Genomic DNA, 17,401 nt, shown 5'->3' with positions numbered 1-17,401 from the left:
CCTTGGTTGCTTGAGTCCTGCACGTTGACGCCCATGCTTACTCTCTAGGGGATCGCTCAAGAATCGGCTGGCTAAAGGCTGATTCATCAGCATGATTTATCAAGAATGAAAAGTAGCAGAATGGAGGAAGTATATAATGCGAGCTAAAATTAAAATAGAAGAAAACACAGGCTGAACAAGGGCGCGTCGTCTGCTAATATCCGCTCTCTGCCACGATCCGGGTTCCATCGGCATCGGCATCGTCATCGGCGCCGCGTTCTTGCTGTCTCGAGGTTCACCTCACGTGACCTGGCTCGTGTCCTGTCTTCTGTGCTGCGGCGGTCGGCTTTCCAGTGTTTTGCAGCGACTGGCTCTGCTTTCCAGAAAGGCGGCAAAGGTGATGCGTTCGGAGTGCGAGGTGTTGGGTGCCGCCTCGGTACAAGACCGCGGAGCGGGACTGCCCGATGGCTCCCCCGAGCGATGCCGTGCCCGGTGCGACCCCAGAGCCGAGCGCAGCGGGCACTGGTCGTCTTCGGCCAGCCGGCTGCTGCTCCTGCTCCTCACGCTGCTCAGGGACTGTGCCGCGTTCTCCGCCGAGGAAGCGGCTCTTTACACCCAGGTCGTGGGCTCCAGGTGAGGTGCATTAAGCCTTACTTGCCCCATTGAGCGAAAACCCGGATATGTCTGTTAACACTCCATGGTACCCATAAAAGATGGCGTTCTCATGCAACCTGGCAGGTTGGGCTTAAATTAATGATTTGACACGTGAGGTTGCTCGGGACAACCTGGATCGCGCAAGTCCCACCGGTGGCAGCACTTGCTATCCCAAGGTATTGGCGCACCGCTTAATCGCTGCACGACAAAGCCAGGAGTGGTATGAGGACTCAAAGGGATCCATGAATGTTAAGTAGATAAGCACCAATTCTGCATATATGGGCATTAACCCATTAAATACTGCTTGATATCTTTAAGACGGAGCGCGACGACTGCCGTCAGGAAGTTAGCAGGCGCATCAGAAGGAGTGCGGCGACGTTGCTACGGCGGAGAATACATAAAGACATGCAGAGGTAGATTTGCTAGCTGTGGATCATCCGGTTACATCACTCAGCAGCGCGCGACGACTGCGTTCACAAAGTGAGCGGACGGGCTTACGCCTTCGCACACGTAACCAGCCTTAAGTATCTCTGCCGACTTTTTTTTTCTTGCATTGGCATGTATGGTGTTACGAAGGCGTATCATACTGAGAAGACAAGACTCTCGGTATAGTGTGAAGCTTAGGGCTGGGCAGAAAAAGGTTCAGCTAGGTGATAATAAGTAAGACAGTGGAATCATGGCTGAGAAACAGAATGCAGTTATCACAACCGCCATATTCGATAGCTAGATGGAAGAACGCTGGCCCTTCAGCCCATGTTTACGAACAAGCCCTCGCGCGTGTTACCGTGTGTGGTGCATGGCGCTATGCTATTTTTATCTGTCAGTTCTTGTGCTTTTGTCCACTTCTCTTGCACGGGGCAGCCGGTGTCACTATCAGCCCGAACTGCTACTTACAAGATAATGTAACCGTGTAGCTGCTTGGTTGACGCATGGCTGTACTCGGGGATCATCATCCTGTCCCTTGCAGGACAAAGGCCTCTGCCAATCATCACCATCATCAGCCCGACAACGCCCACGGTAGAGCAAAGGCTTGTGCCATATCCTTCCAATCAACCAGGTCTTGTGCCAGCTGCGGCCATCTTATCCCCGCAAACTCCGCAAACTTCCTAATCTCATCCGCCCACTAACCTTATGCTGTCTCCTGCTACGCTTGCCTTCTCTTGAAATCCACTCCGTTACCCTTAACGACCATCGGTTATCATTCCTTCGCATTACATGCCCTGCCCGAGCCGATTTTTTTCTTGATTGTGACAAGGATGTCATTATTACGAGTTTGTTTCCTTACTCATCCTTCTCTCTTCCTGACTCATAATGCCACACCTGTCATTTACTGTTCCTTAGTTTGCTGCATTACCCTCAGTTTAAGTTCAACCCTTTTTCGTTCGTCTCCACGCTTCTGAACATTAGAAGAGCATCGGTCATATACAGCTATTATATATTTACCTTTTAAGGGATACTGATAAACTGCCTCTTGAGATTGCCTGCCAAATGCGCTCCAACCCATCGCTAATCCAGCTATTTCATTTCGTGGTCCGGATCTGAGGCCACTACCTGCATGCTCTAAGTAAATGTATTTCCTTATTTCCAGCGCCTCGATTCCCATCGTAAGCGGCTGTCCCTTTCCGAGGCTGCTAAAAATTTAGTTTCCTGCATATTAATTTTTAGGCCGGCCGTTCGGCTTTGTGTCTCAGGAATTGATCATGCTTCAAAATTTGTTCCCTGAGTTACTTAACAAGGCTGTGTCATCAGCGAATCGCAGATTACTAAGGTATTCTGCTTTGAATCTTACCGTCAACTGTTCTCAATCCAGTTCTGTGAATACTTCTTTTAAACACGCAGTGAATGGCATTGGCCAGATCGGGTCTCTGCCTGACATCATTTCTTATTGGAATTTCAATACTTTGTTTGCGATTACTAGGGTGGCTGTTCAGCCGCTACAGATTTCCAGGGGCTCTTTCATAGCCCTAGACATAACCTTGTCATATGCCATATGCGGCCTCCTTATCCCGCTCCCTACTACGTTTGCCTTCTCTCGAGTATACCAATTAATAATTACTCCATCAAACGCAATGTATCCTACTTTAATTAAGGGATGCTTTTAAATACACTGAAGCTTATTCATTCCCGCAGTACTACCCCGCCGCGCTAGCTCAGTGGTAAGGCCGTTCGGCTACTGAGCCGGAGTACTCGGGTTCAGTCCCGGCCGCGGCTGCCGTGCTTTGATGGAGGCGAAACGAAAAAGGAGCCTGTGTACTGTGCGACGTAGCGCAAAGAACCCGAGGCGGTCTAAATTAATTCCGAAGCCGTGTAATACGGCAGACTTCATCGACTATTTGTTTCTTCCGAGGTTAAGCCAAGCAATTTACAATTTTTTAATCCCTACCGCTAAAGTCAGCTCTACCTGACTCATGGATTTCTTATTGCAGTCCACCGCTTTGTAGCATTGGTTTTGTATTTTCGGTTTTGTTGCACCGTGTTTAATTCTTTAGGGAAGGTGTTGAGGGGAGGTCACACGTTCTTCGTGGCTTGCAATTCACAGCAGATAGCTGCAAACTCTGCACTGAGCGTTACGGACTCTGGTAACCGTGCTATTGTTAATGAGGCTATGTTTGTAATAACGCTACGGTTATTTATTTATTTATTCTTTTACAAGACCTGCAGAAAAGCTAAGGGGAGGGGGGGGGGGGGTTGGGAAGGGGGAACAATTGATTCACTCAAAGCAAACATAGGCTATACAACGGCGCACAAAGTGTTTCAAAAATATGGTTTGGTTTATTGGTTTATTCGGGTTAAGCGTCCCAAAGCAACTCAGACTATGAGAGACGCCGTAGTGAACGGCTCCGGAAATTCCGACCATCTGGGGTTCTTTACCGTGCGCTGACATCGCACAGTACACCGGCCTCTAGAATTTCGCCTTCATCGAAATTCGGCCGCTGCGGCCGGTATCGAACCCGCGCCTTTAGGGTCAGCAGCCGAGCGCCGTAACCACTGAGCCCCGCGGCGGGGCATCAAAATTGTTTAATGAACGCAACGTTTTTGTGGCTGCTCAGTCCAGAGTTTTGCTAAACTCAAAGGTAAGAATTATAAAAAGTTCCCGCAAAATGAAAGGTGTACTCTGAATGGGAAATCAGTGCGTTAAGAGTTATATGAAATAGAATCTGTTCGGGTCGGAAAGTAGAAGTGCTGTGGTCGAGTTTGAAGGAGTGCTGAAACAATGAAATCTGTCTTTATTGTTAGTCTTTGGAAGTTCAGGGAGTTCCGGAGGTGTGTCACTGTCGGGTGTGTAGTTGCTTGGTGTAAAACGAATCGTATGACTCTGTAATGCTTCCAGTGACTGTGTCAACTAAGCCCTGTACGGATTCCAAATAACGAAGGCATGTTCTAACTACGGTTTGACTAGAGCTCAAACCGCGGTTGGAATATGCTTCCAGTTAACATATTCCTGAGAATACGAATACATTACCGTATTTTCCGGTGTATAAGACGCGGTTTTTTTTTTTTCAAAATTCTTGCTGGTGCGTCCTATACAAGGGTGCGTCTTATATGCGAATTTTCCGGGGTTTTTTTTTTTTTTTGCGAGTTCAGAAATTACTCAGGTTGATTTTCAAGCTTTATTCATCGAAAAAATATTACTACCAATAACGCGGTTGTAACATGGTTAATACTTCAATACGGGGACCGCCGTGCGCAACTTTTTTAGGTGAACTTTATCATGAAACGGCGGGGTTGACCACTTCCGGGATCTTAAACACGCGGCCGTTTCGGAGGCCCCAAGCAAAGGTAATGTGAAATGGCAAAAGATGGCGACAGTCGCGCTTCTCGCCGTTGTCAAGACAAGCCAAGAGAAGCCGACGTTTTTTTTTTCAGTCACCCTTTGCAAGTACGTAGTGCGAAGAGTATGCTTCAGCCGCGTTGCCTTTTCGATAGCGCATCCGAAGATGAAGACTTTGAAGGTTTTATGTAAAAATAAATTGTTATGGACATAAAGAGAGTTCTTTCGCTTTTTTTTCTTTTGTGTTAAAACGTGGGCGGGTATGGCGTGAGTGTTGCCTTTTTCGATCACTTAGCACTTAGCGTTGCTTAAGAACTTCTCACACGTACGGTGCTTTTTGCGATGGTCGCTTAAGCATGTTTAATTAAGTCTCACTAGCCTAACTGGGTAAATTGGGGTGCGTCTTATACACGGATGCGTCTTATATACCAATTTTTTTCAATGACAGCCTGCATATATGGCGGGTGCGTCTTATACAAGGGTGCGTCTTGTACACCGGAAAATACGGTATTAAAGACGGAAAGGAAAGGGCTGGGCCAGGCGTTCATTGAAAGTTCAGTCACCTGTCCAGAGGGCCAGACGAGGGCATGTACTTGTAGTAGCTTAATTTCCTTTTTGTTCTCGCGAGCTCTCCGTGCAGTAAAACAGCGCATATTTCCGCGGCTGTTTACTATGCACTCGTATCATTATGTCGCGAAGACGCGAATAGGTAAGAGCATGCCGACGAGCGCTCAGATAAAGCTAGAGCGATAAAGCGTTGGACTTCCGGTACGTGTCCTACAGTGCCAGCGCTGTGGTGAGTACAGGGAGTTCATGCCGGGGGAAAAACATCTTTTGAAATACTTACAACGCTTGAGCCAGTGTCAATGTTGGAGAGCAGCAGCCGTGAAATCGTGCGCACCCATCAGCTAACTTCGTTCAGATCAGTGTATTTGGCTTTGAGTGGTATGCGTTGTGAGTGACGGGCATGAAAATGTGGAAACGTGCTAGTAGGTTCGAACAACAGTGTTCGTCCTTTTCGTTATCTTTGGCGCTGAGTCCTTTTATCAGCCGCCGCACGTTTTTGTACTCGACCTGATAACGGTGCCGTTTAAATATTGTCATGGGTGATCATGATAGGCAAACAGGAAGTGCTAGATAAATGTTTCCAAAGCAAGTCTCTTGTTGGGCAAAACTTAATAAACAGCGGTGGTGGCATGCGCCCATGGCAGTCATCTTAATTTTATTTTAAAAATTGCATAGAAGTGTGTAGTTGAGATAAGTCCCGTGCACACCAGAATCACACGTATCTGGAAACAATTATCCGCGAAGGACGTTTAGTCCCGTTATGGTATTATAGTAAACTCCATTTCTTGCACAGCAAAGAACGATATGCAGCGATGAAGAAATGATGCTGTTTCGACCTAACTTGCTGATTTTCTTCGCTTCCAGAAAAGATCGACGTGTGAAAACCACAATTTTATCGCAAACCCTGGTAGGTCACTACTTCTTAGACTGCTGGACCTCTTCACCACAGACGGGCCATCCCCTAAAGAGCCCTTTACCCTTTCTTCTTGGTCCGTGTGGACCAATAGAACTCCTGAATAGCATTCGCGTTGGCCAGAAAGTCATCGCAAAAATTTTTGGCAAGTACAGAGTCGATCACACTTGTATAGAGCGCTGGAAAGGTGCCGGTCGGGGGGAATGAAGAGAAATTACGAAGAAGGTATTGACTTTCATTGATAATGCTTGCGGTGGATAGCAGCCGAATAGAGACGTGAAACAAACAGGCACCAGCGCCTTACAGCTAGCAAAGCACCTGTGAAAAGATTTCAGTTCATTTGCTCCGCAGCACACCGACCGAGCACTCTAGACAAGTGTGATCGGATCTGTGCACACGACAACCACGGTGGCCTTAAAACCACGATCCAAAGAACAACGGAGCGAGCTATGCAAAGGAAAATGATAGGTGTAACGTTAAGAGATCGGAAGAGGGCGGAGTGGGTGAGGGAACAAACGCGGGTTAATTGCATCTTAGTTGAAATCAAGAGGAAGAAATGGGCTTGGGCAGGGCATGTAATGCGAAGGCAAGATAACCGCTGGTCCTTAAGGGTAACGGAGTGGATTCCAAGAGAAAGGAAACGTAGCAGGGGACGGCAGAAAGTTAGGGGGGCGGATGAGATTAAGAAGTTTGCGGGGATACAGTGGCGGCAACTGACAAAGGACAGGGTTAATTGGAGAGACATGGGAGAGGCCTATGCCCTGCAGTGGGTGTAGTCAGGCTGATGATGATGATGATAAATAAAATTTTCTCGCCGGTGCTGTTCACGCAGGTACAGCAAATCTTCGCCTCCGCAGACGGCCGACAACAAGACCGAGGTCTTCATCCAACTCGAGGTGACGTTTGTGGGCGACATCGAGGACAGCACACTGGGGTTCCAGCTGCACGGCTGGGTGTCGTTGCTGTGGCGCGACTCCCGGGTCAACGTGGAGCTGCTGCGCCAGCTCGGCCACCGCATCATGCCCGGGTTCCTGGCGCACCGCGTGTGGCAGCCCAGCGTCGTCTTCGAGAGCATCGGCCGAGTGGAGCGCTGCGAAGAGGCCGACGTCTTCGTCAGGGACGACGACTTCCTGCTTTCCCGCCAGAGGATGGTCTTCCAGGTGAGCCTGGTACCTTGGGTCTGTCGCACAGAAAGCCCTAGACATAAGAGGTTGTTTAATGTGCACAAGCTGTATTACTACAAAAGCAGTATCGGTATCAAAATGCGAAAATTCCGGCGTCTGTCTCTGTACCTAGAGAGCGAAGATTCCTCCCTCCAGAAGCACCATACCCCAGCCACCTTCCCTGTCTTAGCTAGAGGCCCCGCTACCCTTGATCAACCACCCCTGCTCAGGCCCTGTAGCGAGGAAGCCTAGAGGCGGGAAGGCTGAATTTTACCATGTCCAACATTCTTGTACAAATATTTTGAATATTTCTTATTAAAATTTTCCATCGCTAGCATGGAGCAGCTAAGACTTCCATAGAAAACCAATGGGGAACGCTTTTGACTACCGCAAAAATTTTAAGAGCAAAAAAAATTCAAGCCTGTTGACGAGAGATCTGCAGATATATTGATATTTGTATTGAAATCTTAGAATATGGGGAAAATTGTGTTCGTAGGCTCTTTCTCGTTCAAAAATGCTTTTGTCCAGAATTGTTGGCTATCAGTGGCGGACGGGGCATGGTGCTGGTGCGAAACGTGCACGTTTTGTACGGGTATCGTAGTCGAGAGCTGCTGTGACAGAATGGTGGTGATGACGTCAGTCTTGTATGGGCTTCAGACAGTGAACGGAGACTATTTTCCCGATGGTCGATGAACCGGAGGAAGTGCATGGGAGCGCGCTGGAGCACTTTGAACGGACCACCGTATGGTAGCCGCAAGGGCAGGCGCACTGTATTGTGGCGCGCGAAGACGTGCGTGTAGCGCTGAAGGTCACGATGCATGGTGCGTGGTGTAACAGTCGTCATCAAGGAAAGTTCTTGACAAAGTAAGGCCGAGGTCCAGTTTGGGATGCCGGTGAAGTCGTCCGGCTTCAAGTGGTCGGCAAGGCTCAATTGTGGCAGCCGTGGGAGGGGCAGTGGGCAGGAAAGCACACGCACTAGGTGTCAGGTGTCTGTATGCTGGTGGTAAAGGGTAACTTCACTTCACTTCACTTCACTTTAATACCTTAAAGACCCTCGTTAGAGGGTATTACATAAGGGGTGGGGCACACAGAAATGAAATACAGAATGACTAACAGATAAGTTGAAAGTTATACAAATATAAGATTATCACTGAGCAAGTACACGCGTGACTTCTTCGATGAACAATGATTGGCATGTGATAGCAGCAAGTTCTCGGGGAAGGCCGTTCCAGTCGTTGGCGGTCCGGGGGAAGAATGATGAAGAAAATGTAGTGGTGCGGGCGCGAGGTCGTGACACTTGCTGCTGATGGCCGGTGCGGAGGGAGATGCGTGGTGGTGGTGCGCAGATGTAGGGTTCCTGTCGTAGCTCAGTGTAAAAAAACTTGTGAAACAAACATAAACTTGCAATGTAGTGGCGATGAGCAAGGGTAGGTAGGCTGGACTGTGATTTGAGGGATGATATGCTGATATCAAAAGAATACGATGAATGAATGAATCTAGTTGCTCGGTTTTGAACTGCTTCAATTGAATTACTGAGATATGCTTGCTTTGGAGACCAGATGGGAGATGCGTATTCTAATTTTGATCTGACTAATGATTTGTATGCGAGGAGCTTGACATGCTGAGGTGCAGAGCGTAGGTGACGCTTTAAGAATCCTAGTGTTCTGTTGGCGGATGATATGATGTTTGAAATATGCGTATTCCATGTAAGATTATGACAAATTTGAACACCAAGGTATTTGTATGATTGGACAAGATCGAGAGGAACGTTACATATGCTGTATTGGAACAGAAGAGGGTTACGGCGACGATGGAACGACATATATTTGCATTTACTTGTGTTAAGTGTCATTAGCCATTCACTGCACCAGTCTTGCGCATGAGTTAAATTATTTTGAAGGGATTGTTGGTCGAAGGTGTTGGTGACTGTTCTGTAAATAACACAATCAACGTGATAAGCTGAACACCTGCCTCAGCGAGAAATTGCCGTTTAAAGTGGGGCTATGCGCATATAGTGCACTCGGGCTTTAAGAGCGCGTGGAAAGCGTCCTGTAGCGGGCCTGCCGTCGATTGTGATGAGCCTCTGAAGACGCCGTTCTGGAAGGTGAGGGCCGGATGAGGACATCGCACTGGAAGCTTGCGGTAGCGTTTGGAAGACTGGGCTGGAAACAGCTATGGCCACCGCAGGCAGTGTGGGCGTGGTTGTAAGAACAGTGCATGCTGATGAAGGCTCACCTTCCTGGCAGCTATAGGACCAACGGCATGGAGCCTGTGCTGTAGTGCCCACGGCAAAATGAGGCTGTAGCTGCGACTGGGTCCAGATGCGGTCAGCTGATCTTGTGCCACGTAGAAATGTTCACCGGGTGTTGAGCGAGCATGTAAGGGCTCCTGTACAACTCGAATTTAATATAGTCAAGTCATGCAGCTCCACAACACTGGCAATGCCGGAATGTGAACTGTGTTCTACAGGTGACGGGGCATCGGAGGCTGGGAAGGTAGCAGGCAGGAGTGACTGACGGGTGCCTCAGTTGTGCTGGTGCCAGGACACTAGCTTGGGCATGTTGGTTATTCATTTGTGACGGAACAGCGCAAAACACCGGGACGAGAGACAAGCGCTGACTTACAACTGATTTTTATTTCGAAGAAACACTGCTTCTTATACCTTCTTCACCCCATCAAAAACATATGCGTCACAACCATATCGTTCTAGCGTCCAAAAAATTACAACATACGACAAATAATCACTGTGATTATTGTGATTATCGTGAAATCTGTGATTATTTGTCGTATGTTGTAATTTTTTGGACGCTAGAACGACATGGTTGTGACGCATATGTTTTTGATGGGGTGAAGAAGGTATAAGAAGCAGTGTTTCTTCGAAATAAAAATCAGTTGTAAGTCAGCGCTTGTCTCTTGTCCCGGTGTTTTGCGCTGTTCCGTCACAAATTGTGCTGGTGACTGGAGTGGTCACCTACGTGGTCGCAGTAGCTCAGTGGTTATGGTGCTCGGCTGCTGACCCGAAAGACGCGGGTTCGATTCCAGCCGCGGCGGTGGAATTTCTTTGGAGGAGAAATTCTAGAGGCCCGTGTACTGTGCGATGTCAGTGCACGTTAAATAACCCCAGGTGGTCGAAATTTCCGGAGCCCTTCACTACGGCGTCTCTCATAGCCTGAGTCGCTTTGGGACGTTAAACCCCATAAAACCAAACCAAATCAAATGAAGGGAAGTCAAAACGACGATGACGCCTGGCTTGCAAGGCTTCTGGTCATAAAGAAGCCGGCTCGGGCCTTAAAGAGCGGCACATTCCAAGAGGAGTGGTTGCGCGAGGAAGCGCAGGATTGCGTACAGTGGCGAGCTCGGCAACCGTATTTCGCATAGGACGAGCACGTAGTGCGAGACCAGGGCAAACGGTCTGCCACAGTGTCAGCGACTGGAATGAGGCGTCACCGCGACGTGCTTGCACGGCTGCTGTGTCGGTACGCTGCTCCGATATGACGGGGCTGCATTGGAGGCGAGAAGCCAGTTGATAATCCGTTATCGGTGACTGGTAGGCCCGACGTGGCGGTAGTTGGGAAATTGGGAGCCGCAGGCACGCCAAAGTACAAGACATCCATGCTATGGTACGCTGTTTGGGTACATGAGGCGACGCCCTCTGTTTACAGAGTTACGATCATGCGCACCAGCTGATAGAGGCACTACGGGAGCAGTTCCCGCAGCAGCGATGCTTCGACAGACTGCGCATGGTGCTCAGCCAGGTGCATCATCCACGCAGCAGCTCAGTGGGCTTGCGGTTTCTGATTTCTTCTGACGCGCTGCATCGATTCAGAAGCCCACCACACCAGCCCTTCCCTCAGTGCGATCGGCAGGCGGGAAATGCAAAGCCTAGGATGACTACAACGGTAGCACGGAGGAGCGCAACGACCATATGATCGTGTACGGTGGTTAAATTAATGATTGGTCGCGCGAGGTTGCTCGGGACAACCTCAACCGTACAAGTCCAACCGGTGTCATCACCTGCCTTCCCAGGGCAGTGGCGCACCGCTTAACCACTGCACCACTGCGCCGTGAGTGGTATGGGGGCTCCCAGGAATGTATGATAGTTAATTAGAGGAAGATTAATAACCCATATATGGGCATTAACCGATTAGCAGCCGTGTCATGCCCTTAAGGCGGAGGTTGAATTACCAGCTGCGTTGCATCGGATTCCATCACACCGCAGCGCGCGAGGACTGCGTTCACAAACTCAGCGGGCGGGCTGACGCCTTCTCACATGTAAGCACTCTTAAGTGCTCTGTCGGCTTTTTTATTCCCTTTCATTAGTCTTGTGTGTTATTAGTGCACCGATAACTCCTAGCGAGAGGTGTCTAAGTGAGAGCGCGTATTTTTTTCCATGAACTGATGTCTACAGCTAGTAATGTGAATAGTCCTATGTGATTGGCAGGAGGAACTGAATTTCAGTTTCATCGCGCGTATCCCTTCGAACGCGAACACTGCAGCAGTCAAATGGGAATTCGCCTCGGTCACATAGCTCGCTGTGACCTTTGCCGCTTGTATGATCGATTGAGAATGGGGCTACTCCATCATAAACGCTGCTTGTCAAAATTAATTCACCCTCTCCATGACCAAGCAAGCAACGAGAGCGTACAATAGAAACTCTGCTCCTCCGAATCTCAGCTCTTCGGTCGCATTCACCTGTTCTGCTTTTCAGCAAATTTCATTTTGTTTTCCGACTCATTCAGCTACACATGTTAATTACGGCCATTGCACTCACCGATGCAGATCGTTCGCTCCGTCGAAGCGTCGTCACCTGCTTCCGGTTGGTTGCTGTGGTGGGCGCTAATTCCATAGCACTTGCGCGAATGAAAGCGGCACAAAACCGCTTGAAAAACTTATTCGTCTGTTAATAATGTTTCCAGCTGATGACATTACCATAAGCCATACGCTTCTTTGTCAGCCCCATAGCTGTTAACATGAAGCCCAAGATGGCGTCGGCAGTTACGACGGCAGGGGTCTCCCTGCAAACTCCACAGAGGCGGCGCTCCTTTATCGAAACTGAAATCGCGTACAGCGCATCTTTGTGCGCTACATTGTGTGTAGTTTACATAATTATAAAATGATCTCTTATGCCTTCAATTAACAACATCACGTGGACTCACGGTTTGCAAAGTGCGGTCTCTAAAATAGCAATATACGATTGGCTGTCACAAAATTTTCATAAATTTTTATAAGCACGTGGCTTTTTATAGGCTGTAAGTATACCTAACGGTATATCCGCTGGGAAATTCATGTCATTCACGACCCCGCTTCATAACTTCTTTTTTTTCCTCACAACAAGCAGGCTTTCAGTACTGATCCCGCACTCTAGAGTCCTTTTCTCTAGAAAACGATGTCAGTGCATGTTAAAGAACCCCAGGTGGTCGAAATTTCCGGAGCCCTCCACTACGGCGCCCCTCATAGCCTGAGTCGCTTTGTGACGTTAAACCCCATAAAACCAAACCAGCCAGAAAACGCATCTCGGAATAAACCCGCGCAGGTTCTCTGCCTGGGCCAGCAGGCAAACTTCCTCCTGGGCGTCAGCGTGTGCAGCCTCGTGGTCAAGCTCTTCCATAACAGCGACAGCGTGCCCAGCCTCACGTGGATCAACAACGACACCGTCAGCCCTCTTCGGGGCCAGTACGAGAGCGTCACCGTGCACCAGGACGCGCGTCCCTTCATCTACGCCCTCGTCCTGACCGAGCCCGTGCAGCTCGAAGACGCCTCCTCCGTGGTCGGCAGCGCCCCCACCGTCGCGGCCCGCTTCCACTTCTCCAAGGTGACGTGGTCGTTCCTGCTGACCACCTACATGCCGTCCACCATGGTGGTGGTCGTGTCCTGGATGGCCTTCTGGGTGGACGTCGGCGCGGCCGCCTCCAGGGTGACGCTGGGTGTCGCTTGCCTGCTCATGCTTGTGGCTCAGGTGGGCCACAACCGCATCGCCAATCCGCACTCGACCCAGCTCCAGCCGGGGGACGTGTGGTTTTTCGTCAGCGCAGTCATGGTCTTCTGCAGCTTGCTGGAGTTCGTGGTGGCCCACGGCGCCTACCGGGAGCAGGCCAGGGCTCAGACCGCCGGCGTGGCGAACCCTTGGGCGTCGGCGTCTTCGGTGGCCGAGCCCCGCTACCGCGTCTGCCGCAGACCCCCCACCATGAGGGCGGTCACGGTCGTGTGTGACACGGCTAGCCAGACGGAACGCTCGTACCGAGCGTATCGAGTCAACGAACTCGATATGCTCGCACGCGTCATCTTTCCTGTCGCGTTCGCGCTGGTGGCGTCCATATATTTCCTGTGGTACGCGACTTCGTACGACTGAACGGACCTCCGCCTCGCCTCGGGTGCTGTTTCTCGCCACTCGAGAATGTGTGTGTTTGTATTACTGTTCTCTCAAATATGCCAGACTCGTTTCCATAATTTTTATGAGTTATTTTGAAGTGCGATCATATGATGATATTATAGCAGTGTTTTGTCTGGGATGAAATCATATGATGATGCGGTACCTGGTAATGTTTATGTCGCATGAATGTTTAGACCGGGGATATAAAAATCTCTGGCTGAGCTAGACGCTATTGTTTGTGGCCGCTGATAGTACAGCAGTCTTTTTTTATTTTATCTAGACCCTCGCTTTTCCTTTTCGAGGCGTCTTTATACAGCACCATGTCAACTTAATTGCTTGCAAGGCTTTTCGGCGCTAGATCGCAAAGAAATTTCTTATGATCGGGTGGACATGTTTAGCATAAGTTACGCATGGTTACGTCTATACTTCATGTACATCTTCTTTTATGTGGCATAAAGTACGGAGAGCATGCCTCGAATAAGGTGCGATTTTCGCGGAGAGTACTCTTCGCACGAATAAAAGTATTCGTTTGTCATAAACGTGGTCTCGACATCATAAAAATAGGTTGGAATAGAGCTAGTTACTTCTCAAGCGTAGTTCTTGTATAAGCCTAGAACGGAGGGCGTTACAATAGGAAAAAGATGAGACACGAGGTCGGCCTCGTGTCTTAGGATGATAGTCGAACTGTGACTCTTCAGATTTCTATTAAAAGTGATCAGTATGTCGTGCATTCTCTCCTAATCATTAGGTAATGCTACAAAGCAGCAACACATTAAAAAGAAAACCGTTCCTTCCAAAAAATATTTGTAAGAAGTATATATTTTTTGAAAGCTTTTCTTGGTGATCTAACAATATCGCAGTGTAAGACATGATATCTTGAGTCTCACCTGACAGTATTTATGCAGTGACATCAAACATGCTAACATGCCTGTTAAGCATGTATGTTATGCTTCGAAATCCAGCGATCTTGTCTTGGAAACGAGATCGCTGTGTGATGGAGTAGCAGGCCAGGGTCGCATTCCCGCCGTCCGACCTCACCGCCCATCCTTTCATTACAACTTTCTCTCTAAGGTCGCTGTGTCCAAAAATTAAGTACTTAAATGCCACTAACAAAAGAAATTGGTCAACTTGGTCCTATATGCTTAGCGTTGATACGCATATGGACTGTGTATGTCCTTGCCTGCGCAGCTCTCACTTTATGACCTCTCACATTTTTGGGCATCCTAGGAAAGGAAGCAATGAATTTTAGCAACATCAGCTGGCTGCAATGCAAGACATCACAACATTGTTGTGATAACACTTTGAGGGCTTTGTTGTGAAGCATCAACGGCACATATCCAGTGCACAATTTAATCCTAATGTATGGTGTTGTATACAGAAAAATAAGTTTTGTCGAGCAACATATGGCTTGCCAGCGAAAAAAAAAAATAGTAAAGCCGATTGGTGCACGATTTCATTTTCCGGACTTTGCGAAATTTCAAATTTCTACCACTACAAAATGGCCTCCTTTGCAGCCAGTGAACCAAATATTCAATATTTTGCTAGTAAACACCACCATATGTTTACTTTTGTTTTTAGGATACCCACTTTGCAACAATATATTACAAACGGCATAGTTTGTAAAAATTCAAACTGTAAATATAATTCTCTTTGAATAACGTGCGCTGCAAGCATTCCTAAACTTTGCGTGAGATAAAGCCATTGACAAGTTGCAACTAAATGCTTGCCATTATCCAAGTTGCTTGCTCAGTTTAGTCGTGGTTTTCGGCCACGGTTCAGAAATTTTTGCTCTTCTTAGGAAACATCAAATCTCCAGAGCTCTAAATTTAACTGCAGTGAGCATGTGGCGAGTCATGGTAGCTAAATATCCAAACGATATGTTTTTAAAGACGCTACGGTGGCTCGGCCACTGACCCGAAAGACGCGGATCAAAACCTGGCCGCGCCGTTCACATTTCGATGGAGGCGAAATGCTAGACGTCCGTGTACTGCCCGAGGTACTTCAGCAAGTTCACGTTAAAGAACTCCAGGTGGTAAAAATTATCTGGAGCCCTCCACTACGGCGTCTCTCAGCCTGAGTCACCTGTTGACGTTAAACCCGCAAACCAACCAACGAGCGTTTTGCTCGTTTAAAAAAAGCTAGAGGGCGCTAAGTACCAAAATGTCAGGCTTTGTCCTACTCACCCCTAAAAGCTATAGGCCTAAGCGCAAGACTTAAGGCAGGCGAGTGTTCAGTGTATTATACTTCCCATTCTAGCAAAGAACTGAACTCTCATTCTCTCCTCTTTCCCTCCCTTTATCCCTCACCTCCAGTGCGAAGTTGCCAACCGGGGATTGCATGGTTAATCCGCCCTGCTTTATCTGTCTGCTTTATCTTGCAAGATCACCACTGCACAAAAGATTAAATTTGATTGCACAGATGTGTTGAAGGTACGCAGAGGTCACCTCCATACAAAAAGTGTTCTCAGTAAAAATTGGCGACCTGGGTCTTATTGGCTACATTGATGTTTTTCCAAAAGCCATAAAGTTGATCGCCTTTATCGGAGAAAAAATTTGTAAAACAAATTTATACTGGTCTCCATGTTTCTAGCGCAAATAGATGGAGACCGCATTTTTCGTCCTTCTTCCTCGATCTTCGTTCTTTGCCCTAGAAATATGGCAGAGAAAATTTGATTCAGATATCTTTCCGCCCGTGATTAAAGCTTGTGATGTCTTTACCGAAAGAGACGCGTGTTGCCCGCGTTTTGAAGTGAATGGCGGTATAGGGTAGCCTCTGAGATTCGCATACAAAAATCTGTGCTGACGCACGCATTTCAACCGCGAAATCGCCGCTGATGGCGCCAACTGTTATTCTATTTAAAGACGAAAGCCTTTCTTTAATGGCTCATACTGTCGGCACCGTTTAACTCGTGTTAACTCGGGAACTAAAAATGTTGGAGAAAACGAATCATTGCTTCAGATAGAGGAGGAACAAATGAACCTAGAAGCGACGTTTGATGACTGTAGAGAAATTAGTTAATAACAGTAAAAAATGTCGAAATGGTGCCGAAATAGCGCGGACGTCATATTGCCACGGGAACGGTGTGACCTCACATCCACCGGAAGTCGTCACGGCATAGTGGAAATTGCCACAGAATGGTCGGAAAAATGTCGTATTTATGTCAAATTAGAGGGGAAAATGTGTAATAAAGCGTAAGTAACACTTAAGATCCCCGAAAGATGTATAATTTGGGTATCCATATAGCCAAAGTGTCCTCGCAATTTTTATTGCGCTAGCACTTGGATTTCAACTCCGCCGAAAATCCTTTGTCAATTTGTCTCTGGTCCGTCCGCGACCTGGAAGAGCTGGGGGCAAAGCGCCTGGGTGGCAGGTGGGACATCTAGGTCACGTGACCTTGTGATCACGTGATCAACCAACACACTGGATTGTGAGCAACCTGGCCATCACGGCAGATGGAAGTTCAATCAATGATTAGTCGCGAGGGGTTCCTCGGGATGAGCAACCTGGGTCTCATAGCCCCACCGCTGGGAGCACCTGCCATCGCAGGGCAGTGGCGCATCGCTTAACCGCTGCACCACTGAGCCAGGAGTAGTATCAGGACTCCAAGGGATCTATGAATATAGAGAATGACCATTTCCACTGCAGTACAAGTCGAAATTGATGCAATCGTAACGCAAACTTACATCATATGACATATGCACCAAGGTGAGCCAGTTCAAGTCGGTCAAAACCATAGAAGGCCTAGACAAACCATGCAAAACCAGGGCTAATCGTGCTAGCGCACGATAATCTGTTATTAGCCCCAAGCTAAACTGCCCATGATTTTTTCAGTCCGAAAGCACTAAACCGGAGATTCAGAGCCTAGCAAAAATGTCTAGCTTTGTGTGTCCGAGAGCAACCTGGATCGCGCGAATTCCGTTTGTGGCAGCACCGCTTGTGGCAGTGGCGCATCGCTTGTCGTTGAACCCACTGCGTCGAGAGTG

At 48.3% G+C, this 17,401-nt stretch overlaps 1 protein-coding gene across 1 annotated transcript; it reads left to right on the top strand.

The window, feature by feature from the left end:
- Positions 1–274: 274 nt before the first annotated feature.
- On the top strand, positions 275–13,480 carry LOC149336346 (gamma-aminobutyric acid receptor subunit delta-like). The gene is made up of 3 exons (XM_089552836.1): positions 275–612; positions 6,718–7,045; positions 12,582–13,480. The coding sequence occupies exons 1-3, from the start codon at positions 380–382 to the stop codon at positions 13,395–13,397; spliced, it is 1,377 nt and encodes a 458-aa protein (XP_089408962.1). The 5' UTR covers positions 275–379; the 3' UTR covers positions 13,398–13,480.
- Positions 13,481–17,401: the final 3,921 nt, after the last annotated feature.

The sequence above is a fragment of the Amblyomma mixtum genome, chromosome 7 (assembly GCF_055824585.1).
Source record: "Amblyomma mixtum isolate Tamu chromosome 7, ASM5582458v1, whole genome shotgun sequence".
NCBI classification, from domain to species: domain Eukaryota; kingdom Metazoa; phylum Arthropoda; class Arachnida; order Ixodida; family Ixodidae; genus Amblyomma; species Amblyomma mixtum.
The sequence above is the reverse complement of the archived record's forward strand: the minus strand, read 5'-3'. Positions and strand labels throughout refer to the sequence as shown.

Bases quoted from the DNA above. Each gene is read 5' to 3' on its own strand.
- LOC149336346 (XM_089552836.1), top strand. From the start codon at position 380: ATGCGTTCGGAGTGCGAGGTGTTGGGTGCCGCCTCGGTACAAGACCGC. The intron at 613-6,717 runs GTGAGGTGCATT...CTGTTCACGCAG, and splicing joins ACCCAGGTCGTGGGCTCCAG to GTACAGCAAATCTTCGCCTC. The intron at 7,046-12,581 runs GTGAGCCTGGTA...AAACCCGCGCAG, and splicing joins GCCAGAGGATGGTCTTCCAG to GTTCTCTGCCTGGGCCAGCA.